At 40.1% G+C, this 20,713-nt stretch overlaps 2 protein-coding genes across 5 annotated transcripts in view; one reads left to right on the top strand and one right to left on the bottom strand.

Moving 5' to 3' along the window:
- NUP153 (nucleoporin 153) overlaps positions 1–9,099 on the top strand; it is a 39,932-nt gene extending 30,833 nt beyond the window's left edge. For 2 of the 4 annotated variants that reach the window (XM_081918471.1, XM_081918469.1), the window contains exons 18-22: positions 83–943; positions 4,384–4,770; positions 5,716–5,991; positions 7,350–7,503; positions 8,013–9,099. In XM_081918471.1, the coding sequence (XP_081774597.1) occupies positions 83–943; positions 4,384–4,770; positions 5,716–5,991; positions 7,350–7,503; positions 8,013–8,100 (1,766 nt within the window). In that variant the 3' untranslated portion in view covers positions 8,101–9,099. Of the gene's footprint in view, positions 1–82; positions 944–2,365; positions 2,854–4,383; positions 4,771–5,715; positions 5,992–7,349; positions 7,504–8,012 lie in introns of those variants that run through there. The other 2 variants (XM_081918470.1, XM_081918472.1) reach the window with 2 other exon arrangements.
- A 1,635-nt stretch (positions 9,100–10,734) lies between these two features.
- FAM8A1 (family with sequence similarity 8 member A1) lies at positions 10,735–20,335 on the bottom strand. The gene is made up of 5 exons (XM_081918475.1): positions 18,785–20,335; positions 16,058–16,178; positions 14,537–14,660; positions 14,014–14,153; positions 10,735–13,096 (listed from the first exon to the last, which is right to left on the bottom strand). Exons 1-5 carry the CDS (start codon positions 19,185–19,187, stop codon positions 12,952–12,954), a joined length of 933 nt encoding a protein of 310 aa, XP_081774601.1. The 5' UTR covers positions 19,188–20,335; the 3' UTR covers positions 10,735–12,951.
- Positions 20,336–20,713: the final 378 nt, after the last annotated feature.

Genomic DNA, 20,713 nt, shown 5'->3' with positions numbered 1-20,713 from the left:
TTTTTTAATTTCTTTGGCAGGTCTATTTTAAAAAAGGTTATGTTGGGTTTGTAACACATTTGGTGTACTATGTTATTTTCAGGTTTTGGAACTGCTGCTGCTTCTACAGTCCCATCTACTACTTCCTTCAAATTTGGTATTCAGTCATCAACGTCAGAGCTTCCTCAGACACTGGGAAATGCAGAAAAGAGTTTCAAATTTGGAGAGCAAACAGGATTCAAATTTGGTATTACATCAGAGCTGGGATCATCAACAAACACAGTGACTGGAGGCTTTAAATTCTCGAAAACAGAAGGGTCCAAACTGGGAAGCTTTCCTTTGGAATCTGAACCGGAGGACAATGTGAAAGATGGCAAGAGCAATAGTAGTTTCAACTTTGGACTTCCCTCTGGGGCTAAAAGTACGCCTTCTACATCATTTCAGTTTGGAATAGCTAACCTTGGACAACAAGAGAAGAAAGAGGGACTTGGCAAGCCTGCTGGAGGAGGCTTTACTTTCGGCACAGGTTCCACAGCCTCTGTAGCTGCACCTGAGAGTAAAACTGGAATAAGCGGTTTCAAATTTGGTAATACAGAGGAAAAGGAAACTTCAGTCACTCCCTTCTCCTTTAAGAAAGTGGAGGAGAAAAAAGATGAAAACCCTTCAACAAAAGGTGGCTTTACTTTTGGTAATGTAGAATCCGTGCCCACCCCGCAGCTTGTTTTGGGAAGGACAGATGAAAAACCGGACACTGTTGCCCCTTCCTATCCATCAGTGTTTGGAAAGAAAGCAGAAAATGAAGAATCAAAGGCACAACCCATGTTTCCATTTGCGAAGGCAGAGCAAACCAAAGATGACAGCACAGCAAAATCTGGATTTAGTTTCAGCCTAGCAAAACCAGCAGAGAAAGAAACTGAACAAGCAAAGCCTGCTTTTATGTTTGGAGCACAAGCAAGCACTGCAGGTAGGTACAAAAATTCCTTATAATCTATCCCATCATGTTGTGAAACAGATATTTTTTGACAGGTGATTTAAGAAACTGAACTATGAAGAGACCTTGAGATAAATGAAGCCTACAGAAGTGTTTTATTTTGAAATGTTTGTGAAGTGTTCTTGGAAAAGGCAAATACCCCCCCTTGGATAGTTTAAGGCAGGGGTCAGCAAACCTTTTCAGCAGGGGGCCGGTTCACTGTCCCTCAAACCTTGTAGGGGGCTGGACTATATTTTTTTGGGGGGGGGGCACGAATTCCTATGCTCCACAAATAACCCAGAGATGCATTTTAAATAAAATGACACATTCTACTCATGTAAAAACACGCTGATTCCCAGACCGTCCGCGGGCTGGATTGAGAAGGCGATTGGGCTGGATCCGGCCCCTGGGCCTTAGTTTGCCTACCCATGGCTTAAGGCCTACAGTGGGAAACTAGCCATACAAATAAGGTACGCGGTTCCTGTAGGCCTGTAACCTCTCAATAAAGCTCAGTGCAAGCTCAGGCAACCTGCCCGTAGATAGGGTACAAATATGATGCTTCGTAACAACCCATTTGATCTTCTAAATTGGAGTCTTACAAACATTTTATTTAAGAATTCTGTCAGCAAACCTAATTAAGAGACAAACTGAGTTTATTTTACACTTAAATATTTTAAGTGAATATTGTAGATGTTCTTTTGCTATGGAATAGCAGCCATTTCTGATTTTAAATCCTTAGGATCATGCATAGGTCATTTAATTGCAAGCTTTTGGAAACTGCTGTCACCATTAGGTTTGGGATGCTGTTCAGTTGAATGACTTATTACCAGGCTGTAGGTCTTTACAGTGGCTGATTATAAAACATTAAACAAAAATGTATTTGTGGGTACTTCAGTTTCCAGGGTGAATATCAAATAAACCATGACAAATATTGTGGGCTGCCATGGGGGTCCCAAATAACCAAGAAGAACTCTTCAATCTTTTGAACACATTTGGCACATTTAATGTGCATAACATAGTTGGCTAAAAATAACGGTTCGCAATACTTAATGATTTAATTTTCATCAGTTAATAAAATTTTGTCCTTGGCATCAGTATCTCTTATAGCTTTTCTAAATTAATGCTTTAAATGCTTGACTATCAAGTTCACTGAGTTGGGGTTTTTTTTACTGGTCAAATAGCCAATACTAAACAACAGCTCTTAAAGAAAGCAATGCTTTCAGAGTAGGAAAATGGAACAGGAATCATACTTTGAAAAAATGAATAGATTAATTGAACAAGAATTGTACGTAACAATCTTTGCACATGGATAATTATAAATGAATTATTTCATAGGAGCTGGGGGGAAATTACAATCAGGGAAATAACCACAGAACATCAGGGTATTATAATTACTGTTTTATTATTTATTACAAGGGGAGAGAGGTAGCATGGAGCAAGAGAACGAAGACACAAAGTTCAATAACAACTTATGATAGATGCAAGATGGAAAAGGAAGCCAGTATTAGAAATTGGACATGGGAATCATATGGTCAAAGCAGTGTGCATAACATCAAATGAACAGAAGAATTGAGAACAAAGATTTTTAAGATGGAGGAGCAGGAAGACAGTAATATAAAACATTACAATGATTGAGTCTGCAATAAGGGAATGTAAAAGTGTCCCCATTTTGAAAGAGACTAGTGATCTTAGAGTTAAGAAGAAAAACTGGATTTGAAGACAAGGGAATTATGTGAGAAAATAATCCAAGTAAATGTAAGGAAAGGGAAAAATAATTTCGTGAAAGAAGAATTGAGAAAGAACAGGCAGGAGGCAAAACCAATGGGTTTGGTTTTAGATGAACTAGGAGCTTAGTGAGAAGACATTTGGTGAGGCATCTAGAACTATTGAGAGAAGAGGCAAGATCGTGGTGTAGCAGTCCTATGCCTTGGTACAAGCATGGTGCTGACCCATTTCAGGCAATATTGGTTTAAATTATCTATGGTTTATCAGAAGGAGCATTGCCTTCACATCCCATCCTCTTTATGGGGGTGTTAACACAATAATGTCCTGTAACATCTGAACTGAGAAATTGTGACCTCATCTCCCAACTGCAAACCAGGTTTTGAAAATTCAAGTTTGATATTCTGCTTTTTATTTAACTTTATTTAACATTTATTTTTAATTAATTAAATCATACTTTCCTGGTGCAAATATAATGGGCAACTGTTTGTGATTTAGTTTTGGGTTATGGCTCATTAGAGAAGAAACCATGTTGAGCATAGTGCTTGTCCTAAGTTCAGTAAATCATGATTTATTAGACAGCAGTTGTCATACCTAAAATGACTGGCCATTGTGTCTCATAACTGTGATGCCATTTGTGCAAAACATGGTATAGCTTTCATAGGATTCTTAGTTGAATTTTCTCATGGACATTTCCACATACAATTCCTGAAATCCTTTATGGCATCTAAAATCTAGCTTTCTACTTCTCAGCCAGTGAATAGAAGTGGAAGTTGTCCAGTTAAGATCCACAGTTAGTTTTACAACTGTTGAGGAAGGAATAAAAGACAGGATTCAAGATGATGATAAACTGAGCCAAAGCTAACAAAATGAATTTAAAAGATAAATGTAGAGATCTGTGTTTATCTAGACTTCTAGATAGTAAGCCTGAGGTCAGAGACTGTTGTCATTTTGGTAACACTCACCTGATCTGCTATGTACAGTTCTGGGCACCACAGTGCTCTGCATTCTACTGAAATTTGAGTTAGTCCAGAGGAGGGCAACAAAGATGATGAGGGGCTTGGGAACCAGGTCCTATGAGGAAAGGTTGAAGGAGATGTTTGTGTTTACCCAGGGGAAGATATGGTTAAGAGGCAATATTGATAGCCATCTTCAAATACAGCGGTACCTTGGGTTACAAACACTTCAGGTTACAGACTCTGCTAACCCGGAAGTAGTACCTCGAGTTAAGAACTTTCCCCAGAATGAGAACAGAAATTGTGCGGTGGCAGCGGCAGGAGGCCCCATTAGCTGAAGTGGTATCTCAGGTTAAGAACGGTTTCAGGTTAAGAACAGACCTCTGGAACAAATTAAGTTTGTAACCAGAGGTACCACTGTATTTGAAAGCTATCACACAGATGATGGAGCAAATTTGTTTTCTGCTACTCCATGGGGTAGACCCTAATCCAACAAAGTGCAGATTACAAAAACCTAAATTTCAGCTAAACATTTCTGACAATATAAGCTGTTTGGCAGTGAAACAAACTGCTATTGGACTTTCCTTCATCAGAGACGTTTAAAAAGAGGCTGGGTGGTTACCTATCAGAGATGTCATAGTAGTGGGTTTCCTGCACTGGATCTTTGATATACAAGCCAACACAGATTCTGTGATCTAGCTTTACTCTGCATCTTCATTTCTTTCTAAAAATAATGTTAATCCCTTTCACTTTCAGATCCAGGATCATCAAAGTCTACATTTGGCTTCCTGAGCTCTAGTTCCTCCAACACTGCTGTGCAAAGTGTTGCTGCTACTGCTGGTGGTGCTGGTGGCGGCGGCAGTGGCGTGTTCAGCAGCACCACCTCTTCCTCAAATCCTGCCCCACCAAGCTTTTTGTTTGGACAGGCCAGCAACACTGTGAGCAGCTCTGCTTTTGGCAATCCCTCTGACTCCAGTACAACCCAGTCCTTTGGGTTCTCCCAAGAGAGCAAGCCACCAACAACCACTTCCAATACAAGTGCTCCTGCTCCATTTCTTTTCGGTACAGCAGCCACCACTAACAGTGCAGCCAACACTGGCTTCAGTTTTGCAGCAGCCACCACAACAGCAGCAGGTCCTGCAGGTATGCTCAGAACTTGAAGAGATTTGGTTTGTGGCTATCAATTGAGGGATTTGTTTTCCAGAATCTTGGCTGTAGAACAACATACAGAGATCTTTGAAAAAGATTGACTTGGCAAACTTATCAGTGCTATGGCAGTTACGTTCCATAACAAATTCAATAGATTCATGGTCAAATTGAATGATACTTATATAATGTTCTTCCTAAGTGTGGGGGGTGGGGAGAGACCAGCTTTTCTAAAGCTACCCAGTATGGTGTTGGCTGAGTTGACATTGAACCAGGGATTCCACAGCTCATAATCGTAACTAGCAGTGCTACACCAGCTACATACATTCCATTGATGGGCTCTGTGTGCATCAAATACTGCTGTAATGTGTTTTAATGTAGCAGTGTGAATGTTCAAAACGCTTTCCTCTGCATATAGGAAGTCGTCTTCCTACTGCTACTTTGCCTTCAGCCGTCTCCTGATGCCTTCTGTTTTCCCTTTGCCAGTGTGCCTACCTTCCCTTCAATTATTGCCACCACTGTTGTTTCCTCTTGCAAAAATGGAGTGCAGTGTTACAGTGGCAACATGTATGTGCATTAAGTTTTAGGCAGTTCAGTAGAGACTGCTTTCATCCCTAGCAGTGGATTGACCTGGTGATAAGCTTCGTATATACCCATTTTAAACTGGGTAGGAGTTTACTCTGAGGCATGGTCACATGCACTTTCGGTAGGGATGCTACTCAAAGTTAACATGCAGGAATTAGCAATGCAAATCCACTTGTAATCAGAGATAAAAGAGCAGGTAGTTATTGAACATTTCAGGGAGTTTTAACATTAAAGATCAGCTGAAATAAACTGTTAAATAAGCAAAAGCCTATATACCCCAGAGTAGAATCTAAAGAGTTAAGATTCTTAACCACCGAGAGCAGTTCTCAGGTTTATTCTGCTCACTTGTTTTTCTAGGTTCATCCTCTTCGTTTGTGTTTGGTTCTGGGTCTTCAGCTCCTGCAACTGGTCCTGCATTTGGTGCCAGTCAAACACCAACATTTGGTCAAAGTCAAGGCTCCAGCCAGCCCCCTGCTCCAACCTTTGGATCACTCTCCTCCTCATTATTTTCTACTGGTGCTCAGCCTGCGCCTCCAGCTTTTGGCTCTGTGTCAAGCAGTACACAGCCTCCTGTCTTTGGACAACAAGCTACCCAACCGCCTAGTTTTGGCTCTAGTACAGCTCCTAATTCTGGTAAGTGCAAGCTCTAGAGGTCTTGCGTTGTAGGCTGGTGGTGTTGCTAAGGCAGAGCTATGTTTAGGTTATTCCATCCTAATTTTTCAGTCTTTGCATGCTAATCTATGCTATCATGAGTGCCACTTTAAAATACTTCTTGAATCAAATTCTGTTTGCAAATTAACTACTGATTTGAAAAGTTGAGTAGTATTGATATAATACTAGGAACAGAAAATGATCTAGATATGCTTCAAGTGATATGTGCTTACCTCAATATAGTGTGCATGGAAGGTCAAGTCAAATGTCAAAACATCTGTACACGGAGCACAAGTGATTTCTTGGTTTGAGAATCCCTTATACACAGACACATTTTTTGTGCAAATGGCATTGAATTTATAAATGATAAGCTGCTCTTAACTCTGTGCTCAGAATTTTTTGTTTTGTATTGATAAAATTACACCTCAGTGGGATACTGAACACAGGAGTGTAAAATGTTTACATGGAGACAGATAAACATTATTGTCAAAAACACACAATGTATTTTGAAAGATCTAGTTCAGGGGTCAGCAACCTTTTTCAGCTGTGGGCTGGTCCACCGTCCCTCAGACCATGTGGTGGGGCGGGCTATATTTTGGTAAAAAACAACAACAAATTCCTATGCCCCACAAATTACCTAGAGGTGCATTTTAAATAAAACGACACATTCTGCTCATGTAAAAACTTGCTGATTCCCAGACCGTCCGCTGGCCGGATTGAGAAGGTGATTGGGCCGCATCTGGCCCCCGGGCCTTAGGTTGCCTACCTAATCTAGCTGCTTTTTTCCAAGAATTTGCTTCGTATGATACATCTGCTTTATTGGAATATTTTTCCTCTGAAGATCCATGGCTTTGTACATACTTTATGAATCATTTCAGCCAAAATATAATCCAAAGAGCTAATGCTTAGGATATATGCTACCTAATGCACTGTGTAACACAGGGCAGAGAAAATTAGCCAGAAACAAAAACTATATTACCTGTGCCAGTGGATTTGGACATGGTGAAGTGGATTATTTTCTTTTTTGTATTAGAAGCTGCTTTTGAAGTTCGCATTGGTTTCAGACGAGTTTTGCCATGTAGCATTGGAAAGTCTTGTTAAATAAATGTGTGTGCTCTTGAACATGCTTTTTTTTACATCTAGCTCTGTGGAATCCAGAATATCTTATCGGTGCACTCCAGCAATGCAGTAGTTGCTTTGTGAACTGCTATATTTGCATTCTCCTCCTTTGTAATCACCTATTCAGTGCTTCTTAAGAAATTAAAGTTCCCCATAGACAAATAATTGCGAAACAATGCTTTTCATCCAAGAGGCTAAGTCTCTATATCTCGCTGTCTTAGGCCCGGTGTTCCAGTTCGGAAGTAGTACTAATTTCAACTTTACAGGCAACAGCCCAGGAGTATTTACCTTTGGTGCAGCTTCTGGTGCTCCAGCACAGCCTGCAGGTGGCTCTTCGGGATTTTCATTCACCCAGCCTTCATCATTTAACCCAGGGTAAGAAGGGGTTAAGACTTTGCATGATAGTGTGGCAGGGTCTATATATATATTGAAGGTGCGATCTCCTAGTGCTTCCATGCACATGTTGTAATGTAAGGGAATCATTTTCAGGTACATCTATGGGAATTCCACACTACTGAATAACAGTGCCAGGGTGGGGGGCAGGATGAACTTTGCATTAATTGAATCTGCTGTAAATTTAAATTTCACTCTAACTGTGGCTTTTGGAAATGAATATTTAAAGCTGATGGCATTAAGCCTTTCAGATCAATTATACGCCTGCAGCTATCCTTGAAACAAAAGTTTAGATTACAACTCCTTAACTGAGTGACGTAATCTCTAAAAAATGATGTATTTAGTAAATGATCTATGGGATACTCACTCAAGTGCCTGTTTTTTTTACAGTGGATTTTTTTTTTCCATTTTTGTTCCACAATATTAGAAGCTTTAAGACATATGACTATCACTTTTAAGTTCCTCATGTTTAATTCTTTTCCTCCCTAAAGCAGGAATAATGGGAAAAATATATTCTCCACATCTGGATCTTCGCTGCCTGTTCGGAAGATAAAGACAGCTGTTAGACGTAGAAAATAAAATATTAATGATCGTTACAGACAGCAGTTTTCTTACCCACAGCTGGTTGCCCTGCATTGTTCAATTACTGAATTGTACCTCATGCTGGGTTTAGCTGAAGCCAGGTCTGCCTAAACTCTGCTCGCTTTTTCCCCTCCCCATTTAGGTTTTTTAAATAATTAAGAGTTGGTGGCAGGGAGGATCTTAAGCAAAACTATTTTAGAATCCAAGAGTTTTCACTGACTTGGCATGGTCTGGCTATAGATATAAATATAGCCTGCACAGCGAATGGCTTCGTATAATACCTCTGTTTGCACCTCTTTGTGCGCTCATCTGCGTTTACTGACACCTTGAAATTGTAATTATATCAGAGGGGAGTCTGTATAGAGTAGAGAATGTGGATAATGAGTGGTTTCTATGCGGAGTTTGTGCTGATGTATGTGTGAAGTGAGCGAGTTGCGTGTATTGTGCACTAAAATTTTCTGATAGAGGAAGAATGATTAAAGAATGGTCCATGCTAAGGACTAGTTAGATCAGTAGTACTTCATTCAATAATTAGATGCTCTTTCTATTTTCATTCTTACTCCTTATCACCTGTCTCGCTTTTTCAATATTTTATTATGAAACAAATGTGTAAATACAATTCAGTTTCTCAATGTACTTTGACATAACAGATCTGTGAACTTGAAATTTTAATTTTGTGTGTTACAGCAAATTTTTGTTTAGTATTGTCTCAGATTTTATTATGTAAATCTCATTATTCAAAGTTGCCTAAATCCATTAAAGACCTTTAAAATTGGGAATTCTTAAAGTGAGTTTATTGGCTTTTCTGATCCATTTTTGTTTGGACCAAAAACCAGTATTGTACAAAGTGTTAAGTATATATTTTTATATTTACGGAAATGGACTCTGGTGACTTTGGATAATAAGGAAAAGTTTAATATTAAAGCCATGTTTATTACAGTATAATTAACATGTTAAACCATGGGATAAATGCCATCAATAAAAATTATGGAAATATGTTTGTGGTGAATTTTAATATAAGCACGTGGTCTTACAAGAATCTACAAATTCTCTCTTAGTAGGATATACGTCTTATATTTACAGTTAACAAATGCTGATCAATGTAAATTAAATGCATCTGTTATTGTGCTAATAACAGGGTGCCTGAACTTCAAAACCCAGAGGGCTAAACACAGTTGTCTGGAGCATTTGAATACACTTTACCTTGCAGTCATACGTAATAAACCAGGGACAATAATGTCTTTATTAAAATAGTTACTTCCTAGTTACTGCCAAGTAACTGGCAGCAAGTGAAAGATAAACAATCGCAGGTACCTTGATTAACAGTCTCAGCTTGGTTTATAAGAGATGATTCTTCTTTGCGGTCTGCAGTCCCATATGCAGGTCCTCATCTTCACAGAACCCTTCAAGAGTTCCAGTCAGGAGGTTTATACTCATTCTCCCCTTTCCTGCTGTCTTAAGGCTAGTAAGTAGGTCTTTAGGTTTATATACATGCCTCAAAAAAAACACTGGATAAGCACCTTTCAATTATGTTTTTCCAACAGCTTTCATTATCACCATCTAGCAAACCATTCTCCATTGTTTTCTCTTGCCCTAATCCTCTGCTGCAGGGGCCAAAGTCCTCAAGACAACAAAGAACATTTTGTCCCACGTATTTTGCTTTTATCCTAGCAGTCCTCAGGGAAGGGTTTCTAGCATGTTTGATAGCCTAAAGAAAAATAACATAAGTGGCTGAACACATTTACTCCTTTTTGGAAAGGGATGTGGGAGGCAAGAGGTCAAGGAGCAGTTGCCAGTTGTGGGCAATTTACTTTGTGATGTAGAACCTGCTTTTGCAATATGCACAACTCCATGTCTGGCTGGCTTTTTTGTATATACTTGGGGGCAGGTAAAAAAAATTCGTAACCTTTCCATTCTGCTGTTCCTGAGACCTTTCCAAGCATGGTGGCTCAAGAGTAATGCAACTAAACTATTAGTCTATGAGCCAAGGGTCTAGAAACAAAGATGAATTTATGAAGCACTTTTTAAAATAACATATGACCATAATAAATTTATCAGCCCCAGCAGTCAGTAATTAGCAGCTTTCACTGAAAAAATGTGGGTTTTTAAAGCCTAAAATATGTAATACTCAACTATCAGCGACAAAGCAACTTGATAAATGCAACATAAAGACACATACCCAAAGTATAAAAAAGCAATCATGTAGGCAGTTTAACACAAGTACTGCAGTATTCATTACTAAAATAGTTGATCAAAGCAGTTTGTGTCCTTTGTGCTCTACAGCTGATAATACCGCTGTTGCTGCTACACCTCTGTGTCTCTCAGCTTAACTAAAAGTGTAGAAATGTACCCTTCAATTGATGGAACTGTGTGCAAAATATACCTTACAAGTTAAATGCAACACAGAAGGGTAGTGCAAACATACAAGTCAAAATCCACAATCCTTGAACTGGTGATAACCTTATTCACATCTAGATGGACTGTGACTTTCACTAGTCACAGCTCCACTCCATGATTTTACACATGGTTCACTGTTCTGGGCCTGAGTACTCTGCAGGTAGTCAATTCTGCTATCCCTTGCTGTTGGAAGTAACTGAATGATCTTATCACACCAGAAGCAGAGATGCTATCCCCAATTGATATCAGCTTTAATTAAGCTAGGATAAACTACAGTAGCACATAATTCAGCAATTCTGTGTGGAGCTACCTCTTACTACTTGATTCATAGAGCTTAATTGATTCGTCAGCCCAGCAGTTCTCTCAGAGGGACTGAATTAGTGCTAAGTTATAATTAATGAAGTCAGGCACCTAAAGCTAAACCAAACCATGAACAAACCTTGGTTACAGCTTGTGGTCTGAATGACATACCACACCCAAAGCATGCATTAGCAGGGTGTGGGAGAAGCAGAGAAGTGTAGTGGCCAAGATCTCTTCAAGAAACCCATGCTAAACTAGTTCAGCTTAGCATTGCCTGCCAATTGGCTCATAGGTTCTGTTAGTTCTAAGGAATAGGATATTTGCCATAAAACAAGCGGGTGTGGTAAATCTCCCAATCCATCAGTGCTCTCCTATAAATAGGCCTTCCTCAACATGCATTTATGTTCAGTGCTGCAAACCGTAGCAGCAAGACTACTTGCAGATTTTTCAGCCTGAAAATTAATTCATTCAGAAATTCAGAAATCGAGACGAGTTAAGGAAGCAGCCGTGGCACAAACTTTTAACCCTTCCAGAAATGTATTTTAGGAGAAATGTTAAGTACTTACTCCTGTATGATTTCCCCTCCAAGAGGCTCTCGCACAGTCATCTTTATTTGAACACAGGACTTCTCAAAATTCCTGTGAGGTGAGAAATAATATTTCTTTGCTGCTCCCTATTGAACAGCAGCCCTTCCCTCTTAACTGTTTGTCTAATTAGAAGAATATTTCTGATACTCTGTTACATTTGGAAAGTCACCACTGTAGCCATATGATCTGTCAAGTTTGAGATCCCTGCTTATGTACATGGACAAGAATCTGAATCTCACGACACCATTGTACATCAGTTCAAAAACTAAACCAATGGCTCAGTTGTGAACTTCCTTAAAGTAAGATACTGCAATAACTTGAAAACACCAGTGTATGCTATAATAATTACATTTTTAAAATACATGGTTTTTTTTTTAAAAAAATCAGCAATATCCCATTACAATAAGTTAGTTCCTTATCAAGTGACCAGAAACAAATTAATAGAAACATTGTGTTCTGGTTACATAGTATTTGATCTTAAGGGAACAGAAGATTAAGGGAGAATGGTAATACTTTTTAAAGTTTGCCAAGCCATAAAAACTTGATACCAATGTGCTATTCAGCTAATATTCTATTTGTAAAAATAAATCATGCAAAATATGCTTTGTTCAATAAGGATAATTTAAATTATCTAGTCACACAACCAGATAAAGTGAAAGTGCACCTATTTATATTTGCTTTTTCAAAGATCACACAGATTCTCTATTGCTTTAGCGATAGTGTTACTGGCTATTTTTTTAAAAAAATATTTTGTTATAAAATGGTGCAAAAGGCTATCATAAACTTCCTTTTGCTCGTATCTCAAATTTACTGTGGTTCTCATTAAACAAATCTGAAGTTTGTTTTTCTCCTTTTTGCACTAGTTTTAAGTTTTCTGTGCTCTTACAAAGGGGGAGGGGGATGAGAGAGAAATCAAACTTTTCCTTATCCTAAGCAGTGATTAACATGTAATTTGCATCTATTCCCTTTAGTAATACTGCCAGAACTCCAATATATACCAGTTTACCAATACCAGAATTATCTGCCTTCCATGATATAGCACATATTCAGTTACTGGATTTGTGTTCAAGATCTCTTCATGCAAGACACACAAGATGTTTAAAGAAAACTTTTGAGTATTAAAATACAATGTTTGCATGAGAAATTCATGATAAGGCTTTTATAAAGTGGCAACTCAAGTCTGCCACCATAGCATTATATAACTTCTAGGAATTTTCCGCAAACACTATAATCCCTTTGGTTATCTCCTGTAACAGTTTTGAGTGTTCATGAAAAATAAGTCTCTCTTTTGCTATAGGACCCTCACTGTAGAACTAGCATTTCTCATACACTAGAAGACACTCTGACCATAGGCTGCCAATAGCTTTTGAAGATAACTAATTCTCTTGATCAGTTCAAATACTCTCAAATTATATCAGTGCCATTTTCTCCAATGTTTATGGCACTGCTGGAATTTTAAAAAAAGTTCAGTGTCATCATTGGCACTGTTCTGGAGTGACAGATTCAGAAATCCACCAGATGTCATCAGCACATTTGAACAGTAGAATCCTGGCTTCCTTGTGTATCATCTGACACCGTTTCGTTTTACCACAATTGTTCCTGCTACAATATCATAGGCTGTTCGGTTATGCTGAAAGAACAGCAGGGTAATGAATGCAGGAAAAAAGGAAGCAATAGAAAAATTCTTGATCAAAGCTCGTATTGTAGATCTGGAAAGAAAAGAAATTATATGTCATCTCTGCAGTTTGTTCTGTAAATAAGTTATTTTGACAAGAGTTATACAACTGCTAAAAAACCCACAAAAACCAACCCCACTCTCAGAATAATTTCCCATTTCTGAGAACTGATACACATCAGCTTTCATTTAAGACAAAATTTTCTATTGTTACTTTCAGAATCAAGGATATTAGTCCTAGTTTGAAGAATCCACTCTTAACATAGCCACACCAAAGCCATGTTCCCCCTTCACAGCTGGTGTACTGCTGCACAACTAGTATTTTGTGTTTTACTAACATACCTCTTCCATTCGTTAAATATTCAAACACCGTTTCTCCAGGAAAAGCAACCAGAGATCATTAGTAAAGGATTCAATATTATAATGCTTTATACAAAGACAAGCATTGTCGCACCATAGAATACCTTGTACGGTTCTGATTGTTGTACCTCATAAGGATAAACATCAGCACAGTAATTCAGGGAGTTATAAATAACCAAGCTTTCTTCCTCATAAATTGTTAGCTGACAATGAAGGGAACAATCCTAAACACAAGAAGCTGGCATGAAGAAAGCCAGTGTAAGTAAAGCTGATACAAAGTTACGCTGGATCCAAACCCTGTTCAGCCGCAGGGATACTGCTACTCTGCCAAAGCCTGGTAAATGTCTTTATAGTGCTTGTTTTCAATGCCAGCTGTCTCTATTGTTGGCTTATTTTGTTAAAAAATCTTACTGTATAAAGTTTAATTAGGCTGTAAGCCACCTTGAAATTGAAGTGGAGGTGGGCAAAAGACCTTATCGCAAAGCTCTATTCAATGAAGGAAAAAATAACTATTTATTCAATGTAACTAGAAAAAACTGATGAACCACTACTTGTACCAACATAATAGTGATACAAAAAAAGTTAACTTACGTTGTCATGCTCACATTAGAAGATGGAATCACTAACACACGACTTGGTGCAATAAGTACAGATGTGTCGCATGTCACAACTCGAAGCCCAAGCAGAAATTTCCCTGGGGTTGCTCCACCTGCTCCCCAAATGCAAATAATCTGAAAATAAATGCCATTTCAGATTTTGTCGCCAGGAAACAATATTTTACTTTGCACAACCTTCCAAATGCAAACACTTTAAAAATAAAGCTAACTTGATGAAACCAAAAGAACTTCAAAACAGGTTTTGTAATTGGGGATATAACTGGAGAGGGAGGGATAACCTGCTCCCTGTCCTGGGCAACTCAAGAACCCTAGAGACTATGCAGATAGTGGCTTCTGCTTCTTGGTCACACTACAATGTAACATAAAATAGGAATTCATTTTGTATATCAGTGACTTTTCCAAAAGTTCTCATTATCTTTGTTGAGTTTAAGCTCACTAAGGATTAAGACATATATTCTCACTATTCACTACTGAACGTGTAGTTAAGGCTTAGATACCTCATAGAAGCAGACTAGCAATCTGTAGACAAGGGCCACTATCATCATTTTCTGTAAATCTTCCATGGAAGTGTCTTCATCTATTTCCTCTATGATGTAATGCATGGCAAACTTGGATATATCCCTGCAATAGCACCAAAAAAATAAAAATCATTTTAGTAATCAATAACACTAACATACAATATTGCACTACAGTATAGATGCTTCTATTCAATCCCCACTTTCCTGTCAAATGTTTTCACCTGATGGGAATTTTAACTTCATAGAATTGAGTAGTGACTAAGGAATCAGAATTAAGTTGCATGGGTGTAGCCAAGGGGGGCAGCTGCCCCTCCATCAAGAAAAATCCATTAAAAATACTTAAATAACTGAGGTTCTGCTCCCCCACAACAAAAAGCCTGCTACACCCATGACAAATTGTGTCTATATTTCAGCCAGTCCCAACAGTATTTAGATTACACAAGCTGGATGCTACTCGCTCTTGGCAACAGTTTCAATTCTTGCAGAAAATATGCTTATTTCGCATCTAAAAGCACAATTCCACATCTTCAAAATCGTGAGAGCTAGTATATTGTAGGAAGTCCCCAGGACTAATTTTGCCTGTGTAATGAACTTCACAGTGTAACCTTAGGCAAGCCAAACTCTCAGCCTCAAAATTCATGGATAAAAATACTCCATCTTCTCCTCCAAACTTCCTCCAACACAGGGAAGTTGTACAGTCTAAAATATGGTAGTGTATGTGAACTGTTACAAATACTTGAAAGTACAAAAATGCTGGATTATGTTAATTATATTGGTAAGCAAACCCCATCTGAAAAACCTAAATATTTTATATCGACCAATAACAAATTACCAACTTTTATCAAGCTATACAATTATTTTTAAAATGCCACGTTAAAAAACATTAGGTGAGATGCAAACCAGTATTCCATAATTTTTAAAAAGATGAATGTAATTTTCCAATATACTTCTCTATAAGGAAACAATGTTCATTAAGTCAAAAGTCACCTACACCCAAGAACTATAGCACTCATTTAGCAAGTGCTGTATTTACTAAATCTTGAAGTATGACTTGAGTTTTGCTGCAACTCCAAAGCTTGAGAAATAGGGTACAACTAAATTTAAGCTTATACAAAGTATTATTATCATATTAGTTTGTTGTTTAATAAAAAAACATTTTTTAGCTCAAAGCAACTAACATTTTTTAAAACCACAGCACCAAATTAAAATGTATCAAAATATTTGAAAAAACTCATTCATGAGTGTTCCTATATGGAAAAATAGTTCTACACCTACAAATCTAGTATGGCAGGGAGGAAACTTGGCTAGATCTTTTAACATATATGTTTTCTATGTTCAGGGATGTATTTTGGTATGAAGAACATTCAATCTTTCAGCCTCCACCTGCAATTTGAAATGGACTAGTTCTGTTATACATTTTTCTAATTCAATGAAAACAAGAGCACAGTTAAGAAGAGGAGAAATTATAACATTTTCTATATTATGTATTATAAAACTTACTTTATTCCACTGAGGTGCATAATACTCAAAACTATGGTTGCTTTAATAAAGAAAAGAATGAAGAAGTCCACCATCTCTGCTATAAACCTGTGAGCCAAGGATGGGATAATATATTCACGACCTGTTTTTAAAAAACAAGAGTATTCAATAGTATAGTATTAATACAAAATAAACAGCTTGAAAAAAGGTGCAATGTGCACAAGATAGGCTTATTATATTTCATTTTACATAAAAGGTAAATGTAAAGGACCCCTGGCGGTTAAGTCCAGCTGCGAACGACTCTGGGGTTGTGGCGCTCATCTCGCTTTACTGGCCGAGGGAGCCGACGTTTGTCCAGAGACAGTTTTTCTGGGTCATGTGGCCAGCATGACTAAGCCGCTTCTGGCGAACCAGAGCAGTGCACGGAAACGACATTTACCTTCCCGCTGGAGCGGTACCTATTTATCTACTTGCACTTTGACGTGCTTTCGAACTGCTAGGTTGGCAGGACCTGGGACCAAGCAACGGGAGCTCACCCCGTCACAGGGATTCAAACCGCTGACCTGATTGGCAAGCCCTAGGCTCTGTGGTTTAGACCACAGTGCCACCTGCATCCCTTCACTTTACATAACCAATGGCAAATGATGCAATATTATAGTTGTAAGTATGTATAATGCTAGAGAACACAGACACAACTGGAAACCACACCAGCTTAATGGAAATTTACCACCATATGATCATTACTATGTGAACCAATGTTCTCAAGTGAAAACAAAGTGCTGAGAAGCAACAAAAAAGACTGCCTGATAGTCTTCTCCCATGCTATCCTGGCACGAGGTCTGCTGCAATAAAGTATGAGCTATTCACAGAGAACTGGGGCCTTGCCACGAACCATCTAGGGTTGGGATGGAGGGAAAGTAGACTTTGAATCTATTTGTAGATATCTGACTGATTTGTAGGGATCAAGGGATTCAAATTACATGTGTGGAAACTAATGTGCTAATAAAGAACTTGTGTTTAGTTTAATTGACAATTACAGTGTTAAATGATTATTTAAAAAATGATCTTTCTACTTATATTCAATTATATTTCTTCTCTTAATGAACTTTACTATTTCTATTATTTACATATTTTTAAATGAGATGTAATTGTATGCTTATCTAATCAATACACTTTATATACTTTTTCCAAGTTAAGTTAATGAGAAGTAGTTAATGTAATCTAATTCTCAACAGAAAGTAAATCTGAAATCAAAAATAATTCTCTGCCATGGCTGGTCTTGTACTAATTACTTATCTCTTATACTGAAGTTTTTCTCACCTGTAAGATACACTTATTAAATGGTTGCTTTTAACGAGGTCTTACTGCAGCTTTGCTAGCTAGTTTGAAAGCTGTATGATCAATCCTTATGCCACTATTTTGCAACTAGTCCTGATGCTTCCTTGTGCTTTAAAAGGGAGGCAGTGAGGAAGAACACACATTTTACACTTGATTTGGAAAGCACCCTTTTTCCTACTCTAAATTTCATATTTCCCTTTTGAAAATAAACATGAAAATCAATGCTTGAAAATGGAATTTCAAGATTTGGGCTTCTGCATTTATTTTTAGGGAGCGACTTGACATTCTGCATTAGATGCACTTGGTGTTTCTGCAGAAATGACAAATACTTCAATGCAAAGGTATCATACCGCAAACTGCACTTCTGAGTGACATTGTAGGTTTTCCAGAGGCATCTCACTAACAATTGTAAGAAACAGGCTGCTGGCCAAGAAATACCTTAATTAGGTTTAGGAATGCTCTTTTGCACTTATCTAAAGGGCCCCACCCAAGCCCTTCCATACTTATCTTTACCAAAAGTTTCTAGAAGGGTAGACATGTTGAATTCCAACCTATACCTATTTCCTGAAAGCAAGCCCCACTCATCTCAATGGAAGTTAGAATGCATTTTGCCAACATTTTGCCACCCTGGGTTGCCACCCAGAGGTGAGGGATAGGTATTTAATGAATAAAACAGGTGCCAACCTAGCAGTTCAAAAGCACATCAAAGTGCAAGTAGATAAATAGGTACCGCTCCGGCGGGAAGGTAAACGGCGTTTCCATGCACTGCTCTGGTTTGCCAGAAGCAGCATAGTCCTGCTGGCCTGTACGCCGGCTCCCTCGGCCAATAAAGCGAGATGAGCGCCGCAACCCCAGAGTCATTCGCGACTGGACCTAATGCTCAGGGGTCCCTTTACCTTTACCTATTTTAACAGATTTTATTGCCTTCTACATTACATTCCAAACACTGTTATCGTTCTGTTTTATTTATTCTAAATTACGGTTTTGTGAAATCTGTATTGTGTTTTTAAGGTTGTTGTTAGCCACCCTGGGCTCCAGCTGGAGGAAGGGCGAGGTGAAAGAATAACAAACAAACCCTCGCTGACAGCATTTCCTTCTCTTGTGCAAGTGCCTTTGTGTGCGCCCAACAACTGAGAACCACGTTCCGTATCTGTTAAGGAAAACTTCTGCCACGACAGATTTGTTGCAGTCCGGGCGCCACAGCATTTACCAAAACGCTGCCCATAAGCCTCTCCCCTTCACTTATTATCAGCAGCCCACCTCCCAGGCGTTGCTTCTCGCATCTACACCGCAGGCCAAACAGCGCGCCCCCCTCCCCTCCCCCAGTCCCGTAAACATCACCATGGAAACCCAACCCTCAGGCCGCCCCCGCCCCCTTCTCTCCACTTCCCCCCGGTCAACTCCTCTCACCTGCCGGCCGGCCGGGTTCCCTCAGGGAGCTGGCGGCGGGGGCGGCCCGTTGGGTCAGGGGCGCGTGCCTGCCCGCGGGCGGTTGCCAAGCCGGGGCCGCGCGCGGCGGGGCGGGGCCGCTGGCGGCGGGAGCCGGAGGGGTCGCGAGGAGGTAGTGGAAGGGGCTGTAGTAGTAGCCGCCGGGAGGCGGGGCGGCGGAGGCGGAGGCGGCTCCGGCCATGAGCGCGGCCAGGCCGCTCTGCCAGCTCAGGTAGCCGCAGTACGAGTCCCACAGCCACTGGTGCACCCGCCGAGAGTACTCCCCCGCGCTCAGCGACTCCGAGGCGGCGGCGGCGGCAGTGTGGGCGCCGCCTGTTTCCTCAGGGCCGCCGGCGCCGCCTGGGGCCTCCTTGGTCTCCGCCATGGCCCCGGCCCGGTGCGCGGCCTTCTCCGCGGCGCCTGTCACTGCCCGCGGGCCTCACTGCGCAGCTGCAGGGCCATCCCGCTCACCGACCGCGTACGCCGGATATATAATATATATCTGCGTGACAGGCCGAGCGTAACTTTCGCGGCGCCGGCTGCGTAGCTCTGACGTCACTGGCGGAGGCGGGGCTGAGAGAGAGAGCTGCCCCAGGCCCAGAGGCACGGTGTGGAGCGTACCACTGCCTCTTCACGACCCTACGTGAGATGGTATCGCCCAGCTGCGCCACTCGGTGCTTCTGGGGCTGGTCTTGCGCCCCGCCCGCAGCAGAGAAAAGAGGAGTACGATAAGGAAAAGAGGCAGGGCGTTCAAAGTCCTTGCACTGGAACAGGTTTCCTGTCATACCGAACCCATGCGGCCTGCCACGCCCCTTTGCAGGTGGGGATCAGAAGGCGCCGAGCTGTCCAGGATCACCAGTGCACTTAGAATAGCAACGTGTTTGACCTGTGAGCTTTGACCAGGCGTCCTTGCAACTTGCACACCCTCTTTTTTATCTCCTTCAAGTTCTCTAGAAGAGGGGACGAAAGGTTTTCAGCGAAAGCAACAGGCAGTTGTACAGCGTATGGCTGCTGCTGACCATGCCAGACTTATGTTTTGAAGACTCGCCCAATCTGAAGCAAACAAGGATCCCTTGGAAGCAACCTGTCCCCAGCTCCCTGACCCTCTGGGGATCCTTTATCCTCTCTTGCCTGGCAGCCAACGAGATAAACAAATGCCTTGTGTTGGGATAAGTTGGCACAGCTCTTGGCTGTAAGGCCAAACCTATTTTGTAACATCCTTTGTCCGTGTGTTTAGCTGCCTTCAGCTGCTTGACCTCATTTCTAAGTATTTTTGGATCAGACTTTGAGTGAAGTATTGCGTTCATTATGAGAGTTTTTGCTACAAGTTTGGGCTGCTTCAGAAAATCAGTGTAGAAAGCAAATGTGTTATCATTCTAAGAATCTAGTCCCCAATAATATTATAGTAACATAAGAAGATCCCTGCTGGGTAAGAACATAGGCCTATCTAGCCTGGCTTTCCATTCTTGAAGTAGCTAAGGAGAAGTATCAGGGACGCCCACAAACAGGATATGAGCACAGCATCTTCCTGCCATTCCTTTTTTTTTTTATAAATTTTTATTGGGTTTTCACATTTTATAAAGACAAACAACACATATGACTTCCCCCCACCCCCCCACATACATCCCACTTCCCCTGTTTAAATCAGCAAGTTCTTATTTCCCTCTTTAAACTTATTCTCCTTATTCTCCAATTTAATTCTCCCTATTAGGCCCAATATTATTATCCTATTCTCTTATATACAATAAATCCTTTTTCTAAGATCAATCGAAATTTTTATACCATAAATTCCCCTTTTTTATATTAAAATATGAGTCAAATTTACGATAGCCAAAAGTTCTAAAATTTTTAAGAATCTGTTTTCCCCTCCCTCCCTGCCCGGGTATCTGTCCCTTCCCAAATAACTCTCCT

The sequence above is a fragment of the Podarcis melisellensis genome (genome assembly GCF_964234715.1).
Source record: "Podarcis melisellensis genome assembly, chromosome: 7".
Classification (NCBI taxonomy): domain Eukaryota; kingdom Metazoa; phylum Chordata; class Lepidosauria; order Squamata; family Lacertidae; genus Podarcis; species Podarcis melisellensis.
This window is presented reverse-complemented; position numbering and strand designations above follow the sequence as displayed.

Excerpts from the sequence above, each read along its gene's own strand:
- FAM8A1 (XM_081918475.1), bottom strand. The coding sequence starts at position 19,187 with ATGGCGGAGACCAAGGAGGCCCCAGGCGGCGCCGGCGGCCCTGAGGAA. Across the intron at positions 14,661-16,057 it reads ATGCACCTCAGTGGAATAAA|GGATATATCCAAGTTTGCCA; the intron begins GTAAGTTTTATA and ends GTGCTATTGCAG. Across the intron at positions 14,154-14,536 it reads TGCTAGTCTGCTTCTATGAG|ATTATTTGCATTTGGGGAGC; the intron begins GTATCTAAGCCT and ends ATTTATTTTCAG.